An 18,890-nucleotide genomic window follows, 5' to 3' on the forward strand; every position below is an offset into this window, starting at 1 on the left:
TTTGCGCATGCGCGCGGGCAGGTCGTGCTCCGCCGTAAAGCGCGGACGATGTCGGAGCCGCCGACGCGCGTGGACGTGCGGCGCTTTGAGAAGCGGCTGTTGGTGACGGGCGGCGCCGGCTTCATGTGAGCGGTGGTCTCGTAGTGCCGCCGCTTTGCGGTGGGGCCAGGCGGCGCGAGGCTCCGTCGCGGGGAGCCGTGGGACGTGGCGGTGGGCGGGCCGGCGTGCTGGGAGCTCAAAGCGTGTCCTGGGGTGGGGCTGCGACTGGTCGCGTTTCTGTGTGCCGCCAGTCTTAAAAGGCTGAGCGTAGGTACGTGTCCCTCCTAAGGGGAGCTTATGGCCGCGTGTGGGTTATCTTACGTAGGGGTACCTTAAGATCCCTCAGTGGGCTGTCCTTTTGAGTGCGACTCCCTCGTTCTCTGAACCCCTTTATTACCGGGCGCGTAATCTGTCATTGCTTTGCTGCCTGAAAACCAGCGATGTGATTGTAAACATGGTCTTCTTCTTCCATCCTGCAGTGCTTCACATGTAGTTGTGTCGCTGGTCAGAAACTATCCCAACTATCTGATTATAAATCTGGATAAGGTAAGCGGGCTGTCTTCTTTCTTGCCGGGCAAGACCCTTTTATTAAAGTTTTTTAATACAGCCTGTAGTATCATAGAATCACAGAATGGCCTGGGTTAACCATGATGATCATCTAGATTAACCACCCTGCTATGTACAGGGTTATGTTCAAGTGTACTTGGAATGCTATTTGTTGAATTTCCTTTTGACTTCTCACTGGTTTCCATGTGAGAAATATCAAACAATTATTATCCTAAGGGTTTTGAAGTGATGGATATCCAAGCACTTACGAAATTGTTAGGATATCTTTCAGACTTCTGTGTTTCTCACGCTTTCACATATTTGCTTGTGAGATAGCTTTTCTTTCAGAGAAGTTTTTGCTTTATTCGTAAACTTGCTTGTAATTGAGTTGGAGCTGAGTTATCTTTGTCCATTTTCATGAAAACTGCTGATAATACTTTGTGTATTTCTCCTTAGCTTGACTACTGTGCAAGCTTGAAAAATCTTGAAACTGTCTCTGAGAAGGAAAACTACAAGTTTATCCAGGTAATAAAGTCGTCTTTTCTAGGAAACTTGTCTTTTTCATTTTTGTGTGGGTGTTTTATAGCAAAGTAACATAGTTTCCAGAGCTCCCAAAAACTTGAGGGTAAGGCCACTGCTTTACCATAAATTAAAGTTGAAATTGCTTCTTCACTGTTGCAAATAAGTCAGTGTATGGAATATGCTTCAGTATCTGATACTCAGATAGACATAAAAGCAATTATGTCATTCGTATACCTTTATTAAAAGACCTTGTGTTTCAGCTGAGAATTCTGACAGCATAAAGCTGTGTGACATTATTGTCTGACTCTTATGTGAAGCAGTCTTTGAAAATAAGTATTACATTGTACAATAAAGATTCAGAATATAGAAAACTGTCTTTCAGGATGATTCATTCACTTCTAAGTCTGCTTTTGATTGGTGGAACAGACAGGATGGCCTCAGATTTGACTCCTCCAGGCTTATCTGACACTCTTAGATTTTCCATCTTCAAATGCAGCAGCTTGTCATTTCCCATGCTATGTAACATATTCTTTATTCTATCCATGCTAAAGATCAGGCTACGATGTTCTTAGTTCTGCTTTTGTGTACTCTGTAGTTGTTTTTGAACATAGTCTAGGTTCAAGGTATGCTTTTTCTTCATAGGATGTTGCTGGTTAAATTAGTTTACTGTTCAGTATTTTAGGCTCCAGACAGTGGATGGATTTAGACTTCTTGTTTGGATAAATGCTCAGGCTGCTGAGTTTGTGCTGAGGTTCTGTTGTGTGGAACTCAGTGCTGATGCTAGGTCCTTTGTCAAGCTAGGCTGTCTGAGATTGCAGGGCATCAGAGAAAAGCAGATGGTTCATGTTTCTGAAATATCAGTCAGTTTAATATACGTGACAGCTTTTTGCAGTGGCAGGAAATGTAAACTGAGTTTCTCTCTTAAATTCAGGCAGTCAAACTTTTCCACGCTTGTTTGGTGATCCCCATGGCTGTTAATTTTTATGAACCTTCCGAATTCTGTTAGACTCTGGATTATCCCGGAGCTGTTGGATGCAATTTTCTTGAGGGAAAGGGAATATGTACCAAGCAAATACACTCGGTTTCAGGATACCAGAAGTACTCTTGTTGTTTTTCCTAATGTTTTTAATACCTCCCAATGCATGATGCAATATGTATGAATGCTGTATAGGGCACAAGACAGCCTACATCTAACTGTGTTTTAGAAGAAAAATATACGCTCAAGAAATCTTACTGAATGCTCTGTCTTTAAAGAGGAAAATAAAACTGAAAACTACTGAATTTGGTTTTCTATTAAAAAAAAAACAAAACTAATCATTAAAAATAATCCAATCTCTTATATGCATTACTTCTTTGAAGCTGTTGTTTGGAATAATTGCATGAGAACTTCTAAAAACACAGCTGCATTTGAACTGTGTTCAGTTAATTGCCTTGTTCTTGAAAGTACAAAAGCCTTCATTCTCCCCTGACACTACTTCCTTTGAGGTACTCCTGTTTAAGTTGAGCCAGTAGATAAGTATCAAAAGCTTCTCAGTTCTTGTTTACATTTGAAAACTGCCCTTGTTTGTTTGTCACACTAACAAACCACTCGTGTCCATGCTGTGCTCATTTCCAATTATCTCGATGATTCCGGTAGTAAGAACAAAACCAAAGAAAACTGCTGGCAAACTTCCATCTGCTTTTGACAGCAGTGGAAGTGAACTTCATCTCTAATGCCACTGGGTGTCACCGTCTGCAAACTTTATTTGCTCTAAGCAGGCTTCCCAATTGTAGCATTGGCTGTGTCTTTGCTGTGTATGTTTTGGAGGTTGTGTTGTTTCTGGTGTTAAGTAGTAATGTAAATCCTGAAATGATGTATCTATGGCTATTGCTCAAAAAGTGAAGATCATCTTTTAGGCATGGCATTGGTATGATGCCCCAAACTCTGTTGTTAACTGTTTTGTATCTGTGGAGAGCTAAAAGAAAGTATCTAATTGTATCTAAAGGTCTGGATTTCAGTTAATTTCAGGTTATGAATTCCACTTTTTAGAGTCATAGTTTTCTATTATTACTATTAAAGAGTAAGCTGAGTAATCCCAGGATTCTGATAAAAGGCTTGTATTTTGGCTTTGCAGGCTTGTTCTTATTGCAGAGCTTTTTCCTTGTGCCTGCTTTGTAATGATTTGTTATGTGTTACTTGGTACAAATTGAAGCTTACTATTTTTATCAAAAAATAATTCATTTTATTTCCTGTTTAGGGAGACATTTGTGAACCTCACTTTATCAAACAGCTTTTTGAAACTGAGAAAATTGACATAGTTCTTCATTTTGCAGCCCAAACACATGTAGGTGAGCACTGTAGCATGTTTTAGTATTATTTCTGTATATATGTTTTGAAATAGTATACTGACATTTTTCATCTTTTTTTTTTTTTTTCCCCTTCACATAAAACAGATATACAATCTAACATCTTTACAGACTGCATGATTCAGTTGGTTGGCCTTTTTAACTTAGGAGGTTCATGGGTTTAGTTAAACAACAGTCAGATAAGGCAGTTTTTAATTTTGGCCATGTATATATATGTATTTGCTTATTATATTTTAAGTTCCATTTAGACACGTGTAGCTGCCAGTGCACACATGTCATGTGGTATCTTGAAGACAGTTTCCCTTGATTGACTGCAACCTTGCAGGAAAAATTAGAGTGGAAGCTAAGAGTGAGTGTAGCTCCCTTTAGAATTCTTCCAGGGTTCTAAAAAGTGGCAAAATGGATTACACATTGAAGTGCCTATTTCAGATTGTCAGTCTTCTGTAGAGCTGTTAATGAGAGGTATGCTTGGCACATTCCTTCCATAATGAGCAGAAGTCATTCGAGAATTCTCTGATCTCTGGGAAAATTCTTTTCAGATTTGTCAACATTGATATGCACAAAGTCATTAGGTCGGTGGGATGGTTCTAAGAATTAAAACTAGTGGTAATTTGTTAACAGTAATAAATATATATTGTGGTTTTGAATGATACTTTTCTTAGTAAACTTGGCACTTCATGGTGACGAGGGGAATTAGCTATGCTGCCATTTAACTAAAACTAATTAGTGCTGTTTCAAATTGGATATCCCCAGATAACAACCTTTTGCTCCTCATTCTGACCTATTGTTGAGAGCAAGGATTTTTTTGTCTTTGTGTAAGTGTAGAAAGTGTCTTAGTTTAATGATAACCTTGCTACCTGACAGTTGATCGAACTGGTGGTGAAATCATAGAATTGCTCAGATTGGAAAAGACCTTAAAGATCATCAAGTCCAACCACAACCTAACCATAGTACCTTAACTCTAACAACCCTCTGCGAAATCATGTTCCTGAGCACCACATCCAGACAGTTTTTAAACACATCCAGGGGTGGTGACTCAACCACCTCCCTGGGGAGCCTGTTCCAGTGTTAACAATCCTTTCTGTAAATAAGTGTTTCCTGATATCCAACCTAAACTTCCCCTGGTGCAACTTCAGGCCATTTCCCTTTGTGCTGTCACCTTTCTCCAGTGAGAAGAGACCAGTCCTGCTCTCAGTGTAAGCACCCTTCAGGTATTTGAAGAGAGCAGTAAGGTCTCTCCTCAGCCTCGTCTTCCCCGGACTAAACAGCCCCTGTTCCTTTAGTGCTCCCTGTTTATATTGCTGCTGTTAATTGTTACAGTTCACTAGAAAACCATGTATTGCCTAAATTTAATCAGAATTGTGGGTTGAATTTTTTTTTTTTAATTCTTTTCTATAGATCTGTCATTTTGGCATGCCCTGGAATTCACTTATGTGAATGTTTATGGCACTAATGTACTGGTTGCTGCTGCCCATGAAGCCAATGTAGAGAAGTTTGTCTATGTCAGTACAGATGAAGTATATGGAGGCAGCACTGATCAGGTGAGTTTAAAAGTGGGTCTCTAATCTTTCTTGGCTTCTTTGAATGTGTTATTTTTGATAATACTTAAACTTGCAAGCAGGTACTTCTTTTGCTTCTAGAAAGCCGAGTATCAAAGTTGTCCTGAAGCTTTTCTGTAGCATGTTTTATTTTGAACGTGTTGAATGCATACTAGCTAAAGCAGTCAGATTGGTGTCTTTAATGACTTGTGGAAACTTCTAAAAGATACTCCTCGTGAATCGTGGCAAATCTTAAAGATGTTTTTCTGGGGAGAGGAAAACAAGTCAGGAAGTAACTGGAATCAATTGATTTCAGGGGTAAGGATCAGGCAAGAGCAAGGCATTTTGTGTAAGTGATATTTATGATAGCCATTTTAGAGTCTCTCTTTTCTATGCTTGGGATGCATAGTCTTCTGAGTTGAAACGGGCCATTAAAGGCCATCTAGTCCAACTCCCCTGCAGTGAATGAAGGCATGCACAGCTAGATCACGTTGTCCAGGGCCTAAAGGAAAGGTGACTTGCTCAGTCTAGTGTGTTTGAATATCTGGGGATGTTTATAGAAGTTGCAGCTGTATCTTTTGTAGCTTGAAGACTTATCTGGGCAAGAGCAATTGAGTAATGCAAGTTTTCATTTCAGGAATTTGATGAATCCTCACCAAAATGTCCTACAAATCCCTATGCCTCCTCTAAAGCTGCTGCAGAATGTTTTGTTCAGTCTTACTGGGAAAGGTACCAAGTAAGTTAATGGAAGCTTCAAAAGCTCTGAAGCTCATAATCTTACACACAAATGTTGAAAAGAAAAATCAATGGTAGACAGCACGATGCTACATCCTTCCTGAGAGCTAGTTCTGTAGTTTGGATGGATCAGAGTCCTGCTGCTGCTTACTGGTGGAGGTGTACTACAGGAGGCCTGGGAGGGGCTAGTTGATTTTAGACTGGAAAATAACCTGAACAGAAATGTCTATTTTTTTCCCAAAATAAATGAAGAGAACAATAGCACTTTAAAAATATATAGTGGTTAGCTGGAAGGACATTCATTTGTAAGTAGAATCTTCAAAATGCAAATTGTATTGACTAGTCTTATAAGTGGAGAAAAGATAAAAGAAAAAAAACATTATTCAAATTTGTTCAGGAAAAAAATAGTTTGGTTTTCAAAGCTTTATTCTTTCCATTTTGGCGTGACGTTCTGCAAAGATGTTGTTGACATCAGACTGACTTGATTATGATGTTGATAACTATGAAACATTTACTTGGGGATACAAAAGAGTAAGCAAGTTTTCAGTCAGCCTGATGCCCATATGTAATGTCCTGTGATGGGACTGGAAGATTAGGAGCATCTGTCACTCTGGGGGCTTCTACAGGCTAAGGAAGCCAGAGGCTTTTGTCTAGAGGCAAACATATGGATAGCTTGATTCATTAATACTTGTGAAAACATTCAGATTTGTGATGAAGCATTGTAGGTGTGTCACTACTTATTGACCAGCCAGAAGCCTACAGATTTTTATTTATATATACCTAATGTTTAATCACATGCATATTTGATGTTCTTAAGTTTCCAGTTGTTATCACTCGAAGTAGTAACGTTTATGGACCGCACCAGTATCCAGAGAAAGTAAGTTAAGCTAATGCTTTACTCTGAGCTTCAATATACTATAATCTAAGGTTTTCGTAATGTTACTTTTCTCACCTGAGAGTGAACTTTCCAAAAAAGCACTGCCTTACAACTATATTTGTCCATGCTTATCTGTCCATGCTGATTTTTTTAATCTGCTGATCTTACAGTAAAACATTCTACCATCAGCACAACAATATACAGTTGTTCTGGTTGTCAATAAAATATCAGATAGAGATTTCCAGTTACTCGCATGAGTTTAGCTGCACTTATTTTTATTCTGTACTTTTTCTGGTTTTCCAAGAACATTTAACTGACAGGATTGTCCTACAAATAACTTCTGTTCATGTTCTACATGCAGTAGTTAGCAGTGTTAAATTGAGAGGCAACACTTCAGAAAGTGAATTTGAAGAGAGCAGTATGTCTGCTCTGAAGTGGATGTTCTAACCTGTGTAATTACTTCTAAGTTTAGGGTATTAAGGAAGTTGACAAAATTAAAAATGTTCCTGTGGCTTCAGTTTAAAAACTTGTTTAGGCTTTTAGAGCATACCTAAGCCTAGTGTGATTGTGAATACCATGCGGAAAGCTAATTCCTATTGCTTGACTAGTGGTTATTTACCATCATAGAATCTTTAGAGTTGGAAGGGACTTCCCTAGAGTTGGAAGGCCATCTAGTCCAGTCCCCCTGCGATGAACAGGGACACCACAGCTAGGTCAGGTTGCCCAGAGCCTGATCAGCCTTGCCTTGAAAGTCTCCAGGGATGGGGCATCAACCACATCACTGGGCAACCGCTCCAGTGCCTCACCACCCTTACTGTGGAAGCATTCATCATTATCTCTTACCTAAATCTACCCTCTTTGAGGTACTTCCCCTTGTTCTATCATCACAGACCCTGCTAAAGAGTCTGTCTCCTTCTGTGTAGCTCCCCTTTAGTTACTGAAAGGCTGCTATCAGGTCTCCTTGAAAACCTGTTTCACCACAGGTTTGTGTTTTAACTGTGTGTTTAAACCATGTTCTAAACAGTTGGCAGTAGTCAACCTTATTTTAGACTCTAGTGCACTTCTGTGTGTGAAAGTGATAGCACCATTTTTGTGTGTAAATCATTGCATTTTTAACTTCTGATTGGTAATGGATGACCACAAAGGTAAGCATCTCAACACAAGAGAGGCAGCTATTCTTAAATAAATGGATAAAGTGCAAAACAAAAAATGTGAACTGTGGACTTCAGGAAAGGCAACTGTGGTGTACAAAATACTCTGCTTACTCTAGGAAAAAAGAAACCTGGCAGTTTCTAGGCTTAGAAAGCATTACCTGCTTAGATTTTAATTTCAGCTTAAGTTTGAACTTAAACTATTGAAACAATCCTATTATTAAAACATGTAATGATATGTGCTGGTAAAACACCCTGTTGTTTGCAGAACAGCTTCTAAAATATTTCTTTTTATTCAACTGTTTAGGTTATACCAAAGTTCATATCTTTGTTGCAACAGAACAGAAAATGGTATGTAACTTGTTTTACTTTGCATGTAATTAGTTATTACATAAACATTTATAATTTCCTAATTAAGCTTTGAATTATTTTAGTAGTAGCATGTAGTTAAACAGCTGACTTGCATGTTTTTAAACTGAAGCACTTTCAGGTAAATTCTTACAGTAGAACTGTGTAAAATGCATTTTAATAAATGCAGTGCTTCTATTTAGGAATTAACAAAAGTCTTCTGCTTTTCCCTGTTCTTAAGCTGTATTCATGGCTCTGGACTTCAGAGAAGGAATTTTCTGTATGCAGCTGATGTAGTAGAAGCATTCCTTACTGTCCTGAAGGAGGGGAAGCCAGGTGAAATTTACAACATTGGAACTAATTTTGAGATGTCCATTGTCCAGCTTGCAAAGGAGTTAATCCACTTAGTGAGTAAAAAGCTACAATGCTTGTTATTGCACATATGAACAATTCTCTGCTGTAGAATTTTTGTATCTCTGCAAGTTAGTTCAGTGCTTGCAGCAGATCTTAGAGCAAGGTGTTAACCTTTCTGTGGCAGCTGTGCTATGTGCAGTGCAGGCTATCACAAACTGTTCCACTGCATTGGTTGTCCTGTCTGGGACAGTAACTGGGGTAATGATTAAAAATAATTTATTCTCTTTCATGTTGGCTACTTGAATTTTGGTCTGAAGATGATATGGAAGATTGAAATATAACAGATTATGTGTGTTTACTCAGCACGTAGGGAGAGATATTGGAATTGTTCCAAGTAGTTTTTATAACTTACTTCAGTAGTTCGGTTGTTAATTCAAGCAAAAGACCATTTCTGTTTGTTTGTTTGTTTTTTATTATTTTTTTTTTTTTTCCCCTCCACTTGTTGTCAGATAAAGAAGACCAGTTCAGAATCTGAAATGGAGCACTGGATGGACTATGTCAAAGACAGGTAAGAACACAGCTAAGTGTGTGCAGGAGAGCTCTATCCTGAAGAATCCAAATACAGTTTATTTCTCTGAAAGTGCTTTTGCTCAGCAGGAGGGTTAGCTTACAGGGAACTGGGACCTGATTTGCTTGCCTTTTTTAACTTGTTTTTGGATTTGGTGCCTGAGATACAGCATACTGTTTAAAACTAACATCTCCAGTTACGAGTTGAATCTTGGAATGATGTATTGCTAATCTTTAAAAGATGCAAATTTTCTTCAAAATATTGAAGTTTGTTCTGAGTTAGGGATTGATTTTATGTAGCAACCAGATCTTTTTGTAAGGATAGTTTATTTATTACTTTGTCCTCAACTTGAACAATGAATTCCTTTGTCTCTAATTTAGCTTTAATATTTTGGTGTAAATGTGACCAGTTCAAATACAAGTGTGCTTTGAGGTAAGACAGAGAGATGTAGCTTCAGAGTGTAGTTAATTTTAGATTTCTAGCTTAGTCTGAAGCTACTAGATCCTCTTCGACAATGTGCTTGATCACATGATGAGTGAGTGTGTGATCCAATACAGACAGCACTGCTTCACTAGGGGAAGGTCATGCTTAACCAATCTGGTGGCCTTCTGTGATGGAGTGATGATATTGGTGGACAAGGGCAAGGCCTCTGTCATTTACCTGGATTTGAGCAAAGCCTTTTACATGGTCCCCCACCACATCCTTATCTCCAAATTGGAGGGATGTGGATTTGATGGGTGGACCACTGGATGGATAAGAAACTGGTTGAAAGCCTGCAGACAGAGGGTGGTTATCAATGGCTCCATGTCCAGGTGGAGGCCGGTAACGAGCGGCATCCCCCAGGGGTTGTCTTGGGACCGGTGCTCTTCAACATCTTTATCAATGACATCGATAATGGAATTGAGTGCACCCTCAGCAGGTTTGCTGATGACACCAAGCTGAGTGGAGTGGTTGACATGGTGGAAGGAAGGGATGCCATTCAGAGGGACCTCGAGAGGCTAGAAAGGTGTCTCACTCCAATTTATAGGAGAGAGATGAGGTTCTTTTATTATCTATATACCCGGCGTGAGATTAAGAAACAATGGTTCAAATGTTGATCCGACCAGTTTATTACAAATCTTAATCAGGGAAATGGGGAAGGGGAGGACGGACACTATTATGATTAGGGTAATGGGGAAGGGAAGGAGGGTGATAGAAAAGATAGAAGAGAAGAAGCAAGGAGTCGTTATAGGCAGCAAGAGGGAGATAGTCACCACCATGGATCCAGCGTGGTTCATAGTTCAGTCTTTGATCTTCAGTAGTGATGGGTCGTTGGGCAGAGTTGTTCTATTGACGACGATGACAAAGCATGATGACGACCATGGCGATGATGGCCCCTTTTCAATGGTTTCAAAGTGGTTGAGTCAGCTCTCCTTTGAGTGGCAGCTTCTGGCTCTGGGATCTCAGCAGAAATTCCTTTGTTCCCATCTTCCAGGCCTTGCCAGCATATAAGAAGGAGCAGGGATGCCCATCTGCATCCTGTTTCTCACAGAACACGATGGTATCGATGGTATCGTTCCCCAGTTTTCCCACACCTAGCTGGAGCTGTTTAGTCACAGGCCAGATCTTCCGCCAGTGAACACTACTGAGCACTCTCATCCACTCTTCTACAGAGCAAGCAGCTCTGGCGGAAGGGGCTTTCCCAAAGCGATATTGATTGTCACACAGTTAGCACCCATCAGTTGCCTCCTCAACAAATCACTCAGAGTCTTATCACAAGAAATACCTCAGGAAGCAAGCTTTGAGCCAAAAAAAACAAAGAAGGATTCTCACAAAAGATGGGCCCGGGTGAACCTGATGAGGTTCAACATGGCAAAGTGCGGAGTTTTGCACTTGGGCCAGAGGAATCCCAGGCATTTATACGGGCTGCAGAGAAGGACCTGGGGGTCCTGATGGATGGAGAACTTAATGTGAGCCAGCAGTGTGCTCTTGCAGCTTGGAAAACAAATGGTATCCTTGGGTCCATCAGAGTAGGGATGGACAGCAGGACAAGGAGGTGATTGTCTCCCTCTACTCTGCTCTTGTGAGGCCCCATCTGGAGTACTGTGTCCACGTCTGGAGCCCCCAGTACAAGAAAGATGGAGTTGTTGGAGAGGGTCCAGAGGAGAGCCACAAAGATGATCGGGTGCTGGAGCACCTCCCCTAAGAAGACAGGATGAGAGATCTGGGCTTGTTCAGCCTGGAGAAGAGAAAGCCATGGGGTGACCTCATTGCAGCCTTTCAGTACCTAAAGGGAGCCTACAAACAGGAGGGGAATCAACTCTTTGAAAGGGTAGATAACTGCAGAACAAGGGGAAATGGTTTTAAGTTGAGGGAGGGAAGATTTAGGTTGGATGTCAGGGGGAAGTTTTTTACAGAGAAAGTGGTGAGGTGCTGGAATAGGCTGCCCAGAGAGGTTGTGGATGCCCCGTTCATCCCTGGAGGTGTTCAAGGCCAGGTTGGATGGGGTCCTGGGCAGCCTGGTCTAGTATTAAATGGGGAGGTTGGTGGCCCTGCATGTGGTGAGGGGTGGAAATTCATGATCCTCGAGGTCCCTTCCAACCCGGGTCATTCTGTGATTCTGTGTTACTACTTTAAGTGTAAAACATCAACATGCTGAAGTTAGGGCAGCATAAAAAATGGGAAGTTTCTGTAAATGCTTTTGCTGAGTGTTTCCATTTTTAACTGCGAGCTTGATTTCACTCTGTTCTTTTTTCCTCCATTTCATTTCTGCAGCGACAATAAACCACTGCATACTTCAGATATGACTCTTTCTCTAGAGTGATTAGGAATCGCATATCTGCTGATAGCTGTTAAGAATTCTGAAAGCCCTAATAATACATACTTTCTGTTCATGTTTGGATAGTTCAAGCAACTGAAGTATCTTTAAGTGCCTTTTTCTAAAAGGAAGTGTTTTTCACAATCCTCTCTAAATTTACCGTAGGACTCTGAACAAAAATTGCTGCTGGCTCACATGATGTGCGTGTTCTATAGGTTCTCGTGTAATTCAGATTAAGGATTTTATTCATCTATATTGAGCCCTGGCTGTGAATCTGGAATTGTAAGTGGGCTCACAGGTTGCCCAGAGAGATGGTGGATGCCCGTTCCTGGAGACATCCAAGGCCAGGCTGGATGGGGCTCTGAGCACACTGATCTATCTGTAGGTGTCTCTATTCAGTGCAGGGGAGTTGGACTAGATGACCTTCTAAAGGTTCCTTCCAACTCAAAGGATTCTATAATTAAGATACCTTACTAATGTTTAATTTTGAAGGACTTTAATCGTGATAGTTACTTGCATTGGAAAAATTAGTTCTGTTTCTCCTTGAGATTAGGACGTTTTAGTAACTGTGAAGTAGTTTGCTTCTGTGTGCTTGTATACTTCAACCAACCTGTATTCCAGTGTCAGTAATGCAGGCATGATAGACTAGACTACCAAACTGCCAGATTGTAGGAATAAAAATGTTTTGTACCTAAAGGAAGGAAATATTTCTGTACTGAATCTTGCAGTTTGGGATTCTGTATGCTCAGTATTACAAAGGTTATGCAGTTGGTAGGCACTGTAATAGCCATACTTTGGACATGTTTGTTCTTTAGATTTGAAGTCTGTGGGCTTGTATGGTGAGAAATCTGAGAGCACTGGCTTGTTCGGTGACCAGAGACCTGCAAGTGCGCTGATTTGCATTGACAGTGCCTTCAGATCACTGTTCATTTCTGTGTGAAAACATTAATTCATATTTATTCTAGTCAGTTCTAGGTAGTTGGCTGTGCAAACTGAATTGTGTTGTCACAGCTGCACTTGGTTGCCACTTAATTGTTTTTTTTTTTTTTTTCTTGAAGGTAACCTAATCTGTTCATGTTGAAGGAGTGCTCAAACCAGAGGCATACCTAATCATGGCTTGAAGGCAATTTAAGTTCTGTGTATCCAATTAATGAGAGAAGTCTAACCAAATTGTTTTCCTTGTGTGTTTCATATTTCACCAGACCTACCAATGACCTGAGATACCCGATGAATTCAGAAAAAATGCACAATTTAGGATGGAGACCTAAAGTGCCTTGGAAAGAAGGAATAAAGAAAACAAGTATGTCTGATGCCTTTTACACTAATGGGAGTTAGGGGAGGAGGAAAAGAGAGGGGAAGAAATGATTCTATAGGCTAATTAATGAGAAACTAAAGGGAATGTGTTTCTCACTTTAATTTTACATACATTAGCTCCATTTAAAGCTGTTTTTAATATTTTTAAAGAAACATAAGGTATTCTAGCACTAAAAACTAATTCCAGTAAGTCTTGAATAAATAATTTATAAAGACTAAAACTAGATTTTTTGGGACCTTTATAGGTTAAAATTTTGCATAGGTATCTGTTTTTCTGTTCTTGTAGTATCTGTGAAATAATTGAATGTAGTCTTTGTTCAATTTGACTCACCAACATTCTTCTTGTATTAGTTGAATGGTACAAGGAAAACTTTCACAACTGGAAGAATGCCGAGAAAGCTTTGGAGCCCTTTCCTGTGACAGAGCCATTTGCACAACTTAACGTTCCATAAGGTGGCTGGCAGCCTGAAGGAGTCTATTCTACCTCATACAGCCTTTTCTTCAAAACCTGCAATCAAGTGACCACACTGAACTCTTACTGTATTCAGGATAATGTGAGCCATGATGAATGCGGAGTAATAGAAAAGACCTTTAGAAGGGTTCAGCACTTTATAAGTTTAATCCATTGATTTCAGCTTTTGGTGCAATATTGTATCTTCACTAGGTATAGATAAACTTTTTTGAGTATTTTACAGGGTGAAGAACTTTATGTTAAATTAGTGTAATAGATTTCAAATCTTCCGTATTCCTTTGGAATGAGAGGATGATGATTACAGTATTTGGGATTCCAGTGAATATGTTCATTCATGAGCATACTTAGCTCTGAAGTTTTTCATCTGCATTAGTTTATTTTTACAGTGTAATGTGTTTTGTCACTTTGAACAGTTGTCTTCTATTTCAAATCAAAGAGAATATTTCTAGAGAATATAAATCAGTGGATAAAAGCTAAGTATGGTACCCATGTGGTTCACGGTTCTTTATTGTTGCAGTATTATCTTGAGTAGAGGACCAGTTAAACTGTTATCTTCCTAATGCTCAATTTCTAAAGGAGTGCAGGTAGAAAAGGTGCCAAGAAAATAGCTGTTCTTACTGAAATTTCTATGAGCCTTTCTTAAACTTTGCTTCTTGTCTTGAATGTCATCTGTTTACTGTATTATGGCCTTTTACTTCAATTGTAACAAACTTGATGTACTGTAACACAGTTAACATTCCGGTAGCATAACTTTCTGTGATACAAAGGTGATTTATTGAGGGAAAATTTTAAATGCTTCATTTGAATTGTGGGTTAGCACACCTTTTTCAACTCTGTTTCACTTGTTCTTTGTGGCAAATTTTAAAGATGTAACAATATATTGAGTTGATGTAAAATTTCAGAAGAAACTTCAGTTCTGGAAATCTGTCAATAAATCTTTGTCAAATGTGATTTTTTTGCTATAAGTTACAGTGTAACTGATTTCACTTAACTGGGTGAATAAACTCAGTTAGTGCATAGCAGCTGGAAAAGTAAATGTGTATGTTTTTTTTTTTTTTCCCTGTGTCTTAAGGAAAAGGTTCTTCACTTATTTGATATTTGAAATGAGGTATGCAAAACAAGAAATTCTTGTCTTTATCAGGGCATGTAAGTATTTAACACAGTTCCAGACACTTCTGCCACATAGAGCTGTGAAAGTGTAGGGTTAAGATGCTAGAGCACTCCAATCTCTGATATGGTCTCTTGCTGTGAATGGGAATTGTTCCAAATTCTGAAGTCTCTTGGAAATTAACAATCAAAACAAGTATAAGCAGAAGTGTTTTCCTTATGCAGAAGGAATAGAGTTTGAGGCATTTACATCAGCTTTGTCTGTGCCTGTTTTGGAAGTAGTTGAACACTTAAATAGTGCCTCTGCTAATGGCAGTGCTGCCTTTGGAACTGCAGTGGTCCTAATTGCACCGTGCTGCTTCTGTGTTGTATTGTGCTGTTGATAGAGTGCTAATGTTGGTTGATAAGAATCATCTTGAGGCTGAGTAGCAAGCTTTGTAACTTCTACACCAAATATGTATTCTATAGCCTTGGAACATGTATCTGTGACAAGGTGGGATAATAATGCTTTGCTAGATTGCATTGCACTTATTGTTTTTGAGTTTCTGATGCTTAGTTTGATACTAGAATCATCACTTGGGAATGAAAATTACAGGTCTTAATATAGACTGGTCTATTAGAATATTTGGCATACTGGATATGTACCCTTGTCCCAATGACATGCTTAAATCTCTTGCATTGACTGAAACATGGCATTGGTATATTAAGATTTTTCCTGAGAGACAGCTTACAATACATGGTGTTATTTAACTATCTGATCGTTTGGTGCTATACAAAAGTCAGTAACAGGAATAGGTGAAGTATTGCAAAGATGCATTTCTGCTGTACTCGTTCTTGACATGGCAAGTCGTCTGGGTGAACTGCAGTGAGAAACATGTATTTCCCATGTGTTTATGTTGGAGAAATACATCAGAAGCACAGCAGTGCAATATATGTTGGTGATATAAAGAGCCTTTAATTTTAGGACTGGAAGTTATAGGTTCTTGAACCTGTTTTTTTTAATTTGACAAATAGGTACGTTGTCTTTGAGATGTTAAAAATAATTAACATGATAATGTCAGAAATAGAAGAAATGAGTACTTTGCGATTGAGTAGAAATTTGGAAAGTTATTTTGAATGTTGGGATGCTGAAGATGCAAGCTTTACACGAGGAGCATTATTGAGAATGGATGCGTCAAAAAGATGATCAGCTTTTAGTGGAAAGTGTTCTACTTCATGTCAATGTTTTTGAAGGTTTAATCAAAGTGTTTGAGAAGCTGAACCCATTTCTACTCAGCATATTTATTATTTAAATCGTGGAGTCTTTGAGCTGCTCTGATGTTGTAGGTCAGGTTGGCCTAGCAGGTGAGTTTTCTGATAGCATTCATTTCTCAAGGAAAAGTCTTTACTCCAAAAGAAAACTGCTTGTTTTGTTGCTAACCTTCTGTCTTCTGCTGTAGAAAGAAAATGACAAAGGATCAGCTAGTGAACTGTTAACGTGGGGAGCTGTAATGCTGTAGGGTTATGCTTCACATTTTATTTGCGAGATAGGAAGAAGGAAAAGGTGGTTATGTTAAATTCTATGAGCACAGAAATTTTTGTCTGCTTTTCTCAAGGTTTGCACTGCTGTGAAACTGAGGTTACCCTCATAAAATAAGTGGAGTAGGTGTCTATATTGCTTAAATTGGGGAAGCTTTCTGAAGGAGAAAGGCTGGCCTTTGGAAGAGGGATTCTGCCCATCTTCTGTGGCAGAGGAGAGGCTCAGACTTCAGAAATTTTTAAAACTCTTCTACATCTCTGTTGGGTAACTGTTGTGGGATGGATTAGTTCTTCTGCAAGCAACTCATAAAGTGCCATGGGCTTGTGAAGTGTGCACTGGGGGGAAATCAACATTGCTGTGTTTTCTTAATGCACAAAGCCTGCAAGTTTCTTGCAAGCAGCAGTGGAAGGCAGGCAAAGCAAGCGCCTGAGACAACACCAATTGCTGTCCACCTGCCCTAGGAATGATGGGCTGTGGGGCCTGTGTCTGCTGGACTGTGTGGGAGCTGTGTTTGGTTGTTGGGCTGGTAAGAGTGTGAGGCAGCAGGCAATGGCAGTTTCCTCCCACATATCATGAGTGTGAGCAAGGGACGTCCTCACAGGCAGATCAGGCTGGAGCTCATGGGACATGGAATAAATGCCTAGCTGTGGGAACAGGCTAGTTTCTGTTACAAATACATTTGGATGGTCTTGGCAGATCTGTAGACACAGCTTTCCTTACAGGTGCGTCCTTATGTAAAACCACTGACAAACGAGTCCGGGGCCGCGCTTCCTTTTTGTGTGTGGGATTGGTCATGCTTCAGAGTGCAGTTCTTGAAAGCTCGGAGGCAAAGACACTGCTGATCTAACGCTCCTGAATCCCACAGAATATTCTATTTTTTGCCACCCCCAAAGCGTTGCAGGCAAAGTACTTTTCTTTTGAGTGTAAATGGATGCAGATATCTGTATATTTTTGTGTTAATGCCGTCTCTGCATTGAGGTGCTGTTGTCGTTTGCCGTGTATCTGGTAGCACGGAACATCCAAAAGTGTTTTTTCCACTTAAAATATTCTGAGTCATCAACCAGATACTCTGTAAAAAATGGATTAGAAGCAGTTCCTAAGCTTCGCACCCAACACGAGCCGAAATAGCTCAGTTGGGAGAGCGTTAGACTGAAGATCTAAAGGTCCCTGGTTCGATCCCGGGTTTCGGCAAGTAGTTTTGCTTCTTTTTTTTATCCCCCTCCGCTCTCCGTACACCCCGGAGGCATCAGCAGACCGAGGCTGTTCCCGTACACAGCAATACTCAGGACGGCCGGGCAGCCGCCCGTCGCGCCCCTCTCAGGAGGGGCGGCCTCACTCCCCTCGCTCTTGGAAAAACCCGCTGAACGTGTGGACCGAGCGGGTAGCAGCGCCCTCTGTCGGCAGCCGGCTGCAATCACAGCAGCGCTGAATGTAACCGGTCTGTGCGGACTGTCCGCCCAGCTCCTCGTTCTCGTTTCTCCACTTTTAAGGTGGAGCCAATCGTTCGGATTTTTTCTGAAGCGTTATTTGCAAGGCTGGCATCTGTTTTTCAGCGAAAAACATCGTTTAGTTCCCAGGTAAACTGTCGCAACCGTTCCAGATATACTCCTGCCTTTAACTTGAGACCATTAGATTGTCGGTATGAGTACTGCTAAACATTTTCTCCAAAACATCTCTTGTACCCTTTCTCATATGCTGACATCGCAACAATACACCAAGTCTTTCGGCACTGACGTTATTGGTTCGAAACACAGGAGTGGCTCAGCTCCGTGCTGCTATTGAGCCACCTTTTACCTGAGCAGGGAAAGTCATCGCTGCCTGCCTCCCCCTTTTGCCAGAACATCCCACCAACCACTGTTCCCAAAATGCTTGTCCGATGTAAGGAGCACTCTGCCATTGGGTACCTGGTTAATAGGGCTGGGAGAATGCAATTTTACACCCTTAATAATAAGGCAGGAAAATGGCTGTATAGTTGCTTATATCACTATTTTACTTAAAGATACTTTTTAAGCCTTTTTCATTCATTTGACAGTATTACATCTTACCTGCAACAGCAATTCCCTCCTCACAGGTTTTGTGAAGTTGAACAGAAACTAAGAGACCCTGCACTGATGAGAGTGACTGCCTTGGGGATGCTGACAACAGAATCCAATTCTTAGAATCATAGAATCACAAGGTTGGAAAGGACCTACAAGAGCATCTAGTCCAGCCATCCTCCCATTACCATTGCTACCACAAGCATTAAACCATGTATCTACATTTTTTGAAATGTATCTACATTTTTAAGCAACTGTCAGATAATGAAACTGATACCTCACATGGATTCAAATGAAAATCACAATTTGCAGTGCTGTGGGATTTGGGTCATCTGCTTTGTCCATGACCATCCTCAGCTACTGAATCTCTGATTTTAGTGAATGGAAACCAGAGCAATGCTGTGCAGATGAGATGCTCCTTTACCTCCCTCCTGCCCCCAGACTTCTGCATCTGCTTCCTCTGTTAAGTCCTCCCCTTCTCCATGCGGAAAGCTGCCCTCCTGGTGCTTGTTGCTGCCTTGCCAACCTCTCTGTGGTGAGCAAATGTTACTCCTACATGTAAAATTTGCTCTCTTAGACTGAAAATCGGTCTGTTACAAAAGATTTGTATCTGTCTCTTGA

At 40.4% G+C, this 18,890-nt stretch overlaps 1 protein-coding gene and 1 non-coding gene across 2 annotated transcripts; both read left to right on the forward strand.

The window, feature by feature from the left end:
• Positions 1-2: 2 nt before the first annotated feature.
• On the forward strand, positions 3-14,558 carry TGDS (TDP-glucose 4,6-dehydratase). Its single transcript, XM_048955605.1, has 12 exons — positions 3-125; positions 519-585; positions 1,042-1,110; positions 3,345-3,435; positions 4,852-4,994; positions 5,629-5,727; positions 6,544-6,603; positions 8,062-8,105; positions 8,344-8,509; positions 8,966-9,024; positions 13,024-13,121; positions 13,487-14,558. The coding sequence occupies exons 1-12, from the start codon at positions 49-51 to the stop codon at positions 13,585-13,587; spliced, it is 1,074 nt and encodes a 357-aa protein (XP_048811562.1). The 5' UTR covers positions 3-48; the 3' UTR covers positions 13,588-14,558.
• A 2,793-nt stretch (positions 14,559-17,351) lies between these two features.
• On the forward strand, positions 17,352-17,424 carry TRNAF-GAA (transfer RNA phenylalanine (anticodon GAA)). Its single transcript has one exon. It is a non-coding gene; the product is annotated as a tRNA-Phe (tRNA).
• The last annotated feature ends 1,466 nt before the right edge of the window (positions 17,425-18,890 follow it).

This window comes from Lagopus muta, chromosome 1, assembly GCF_023343835.1.
Source record: "Lagopus muta isolate bLagMut1 chromosome 1, bLagMut1 primary, whole genome shotgun sequence".
NCBI lineage: Eukaryota > Metazoa > Chordata > Aves > Galliformes > Phasianidae > Lagopus > Lagopus muta.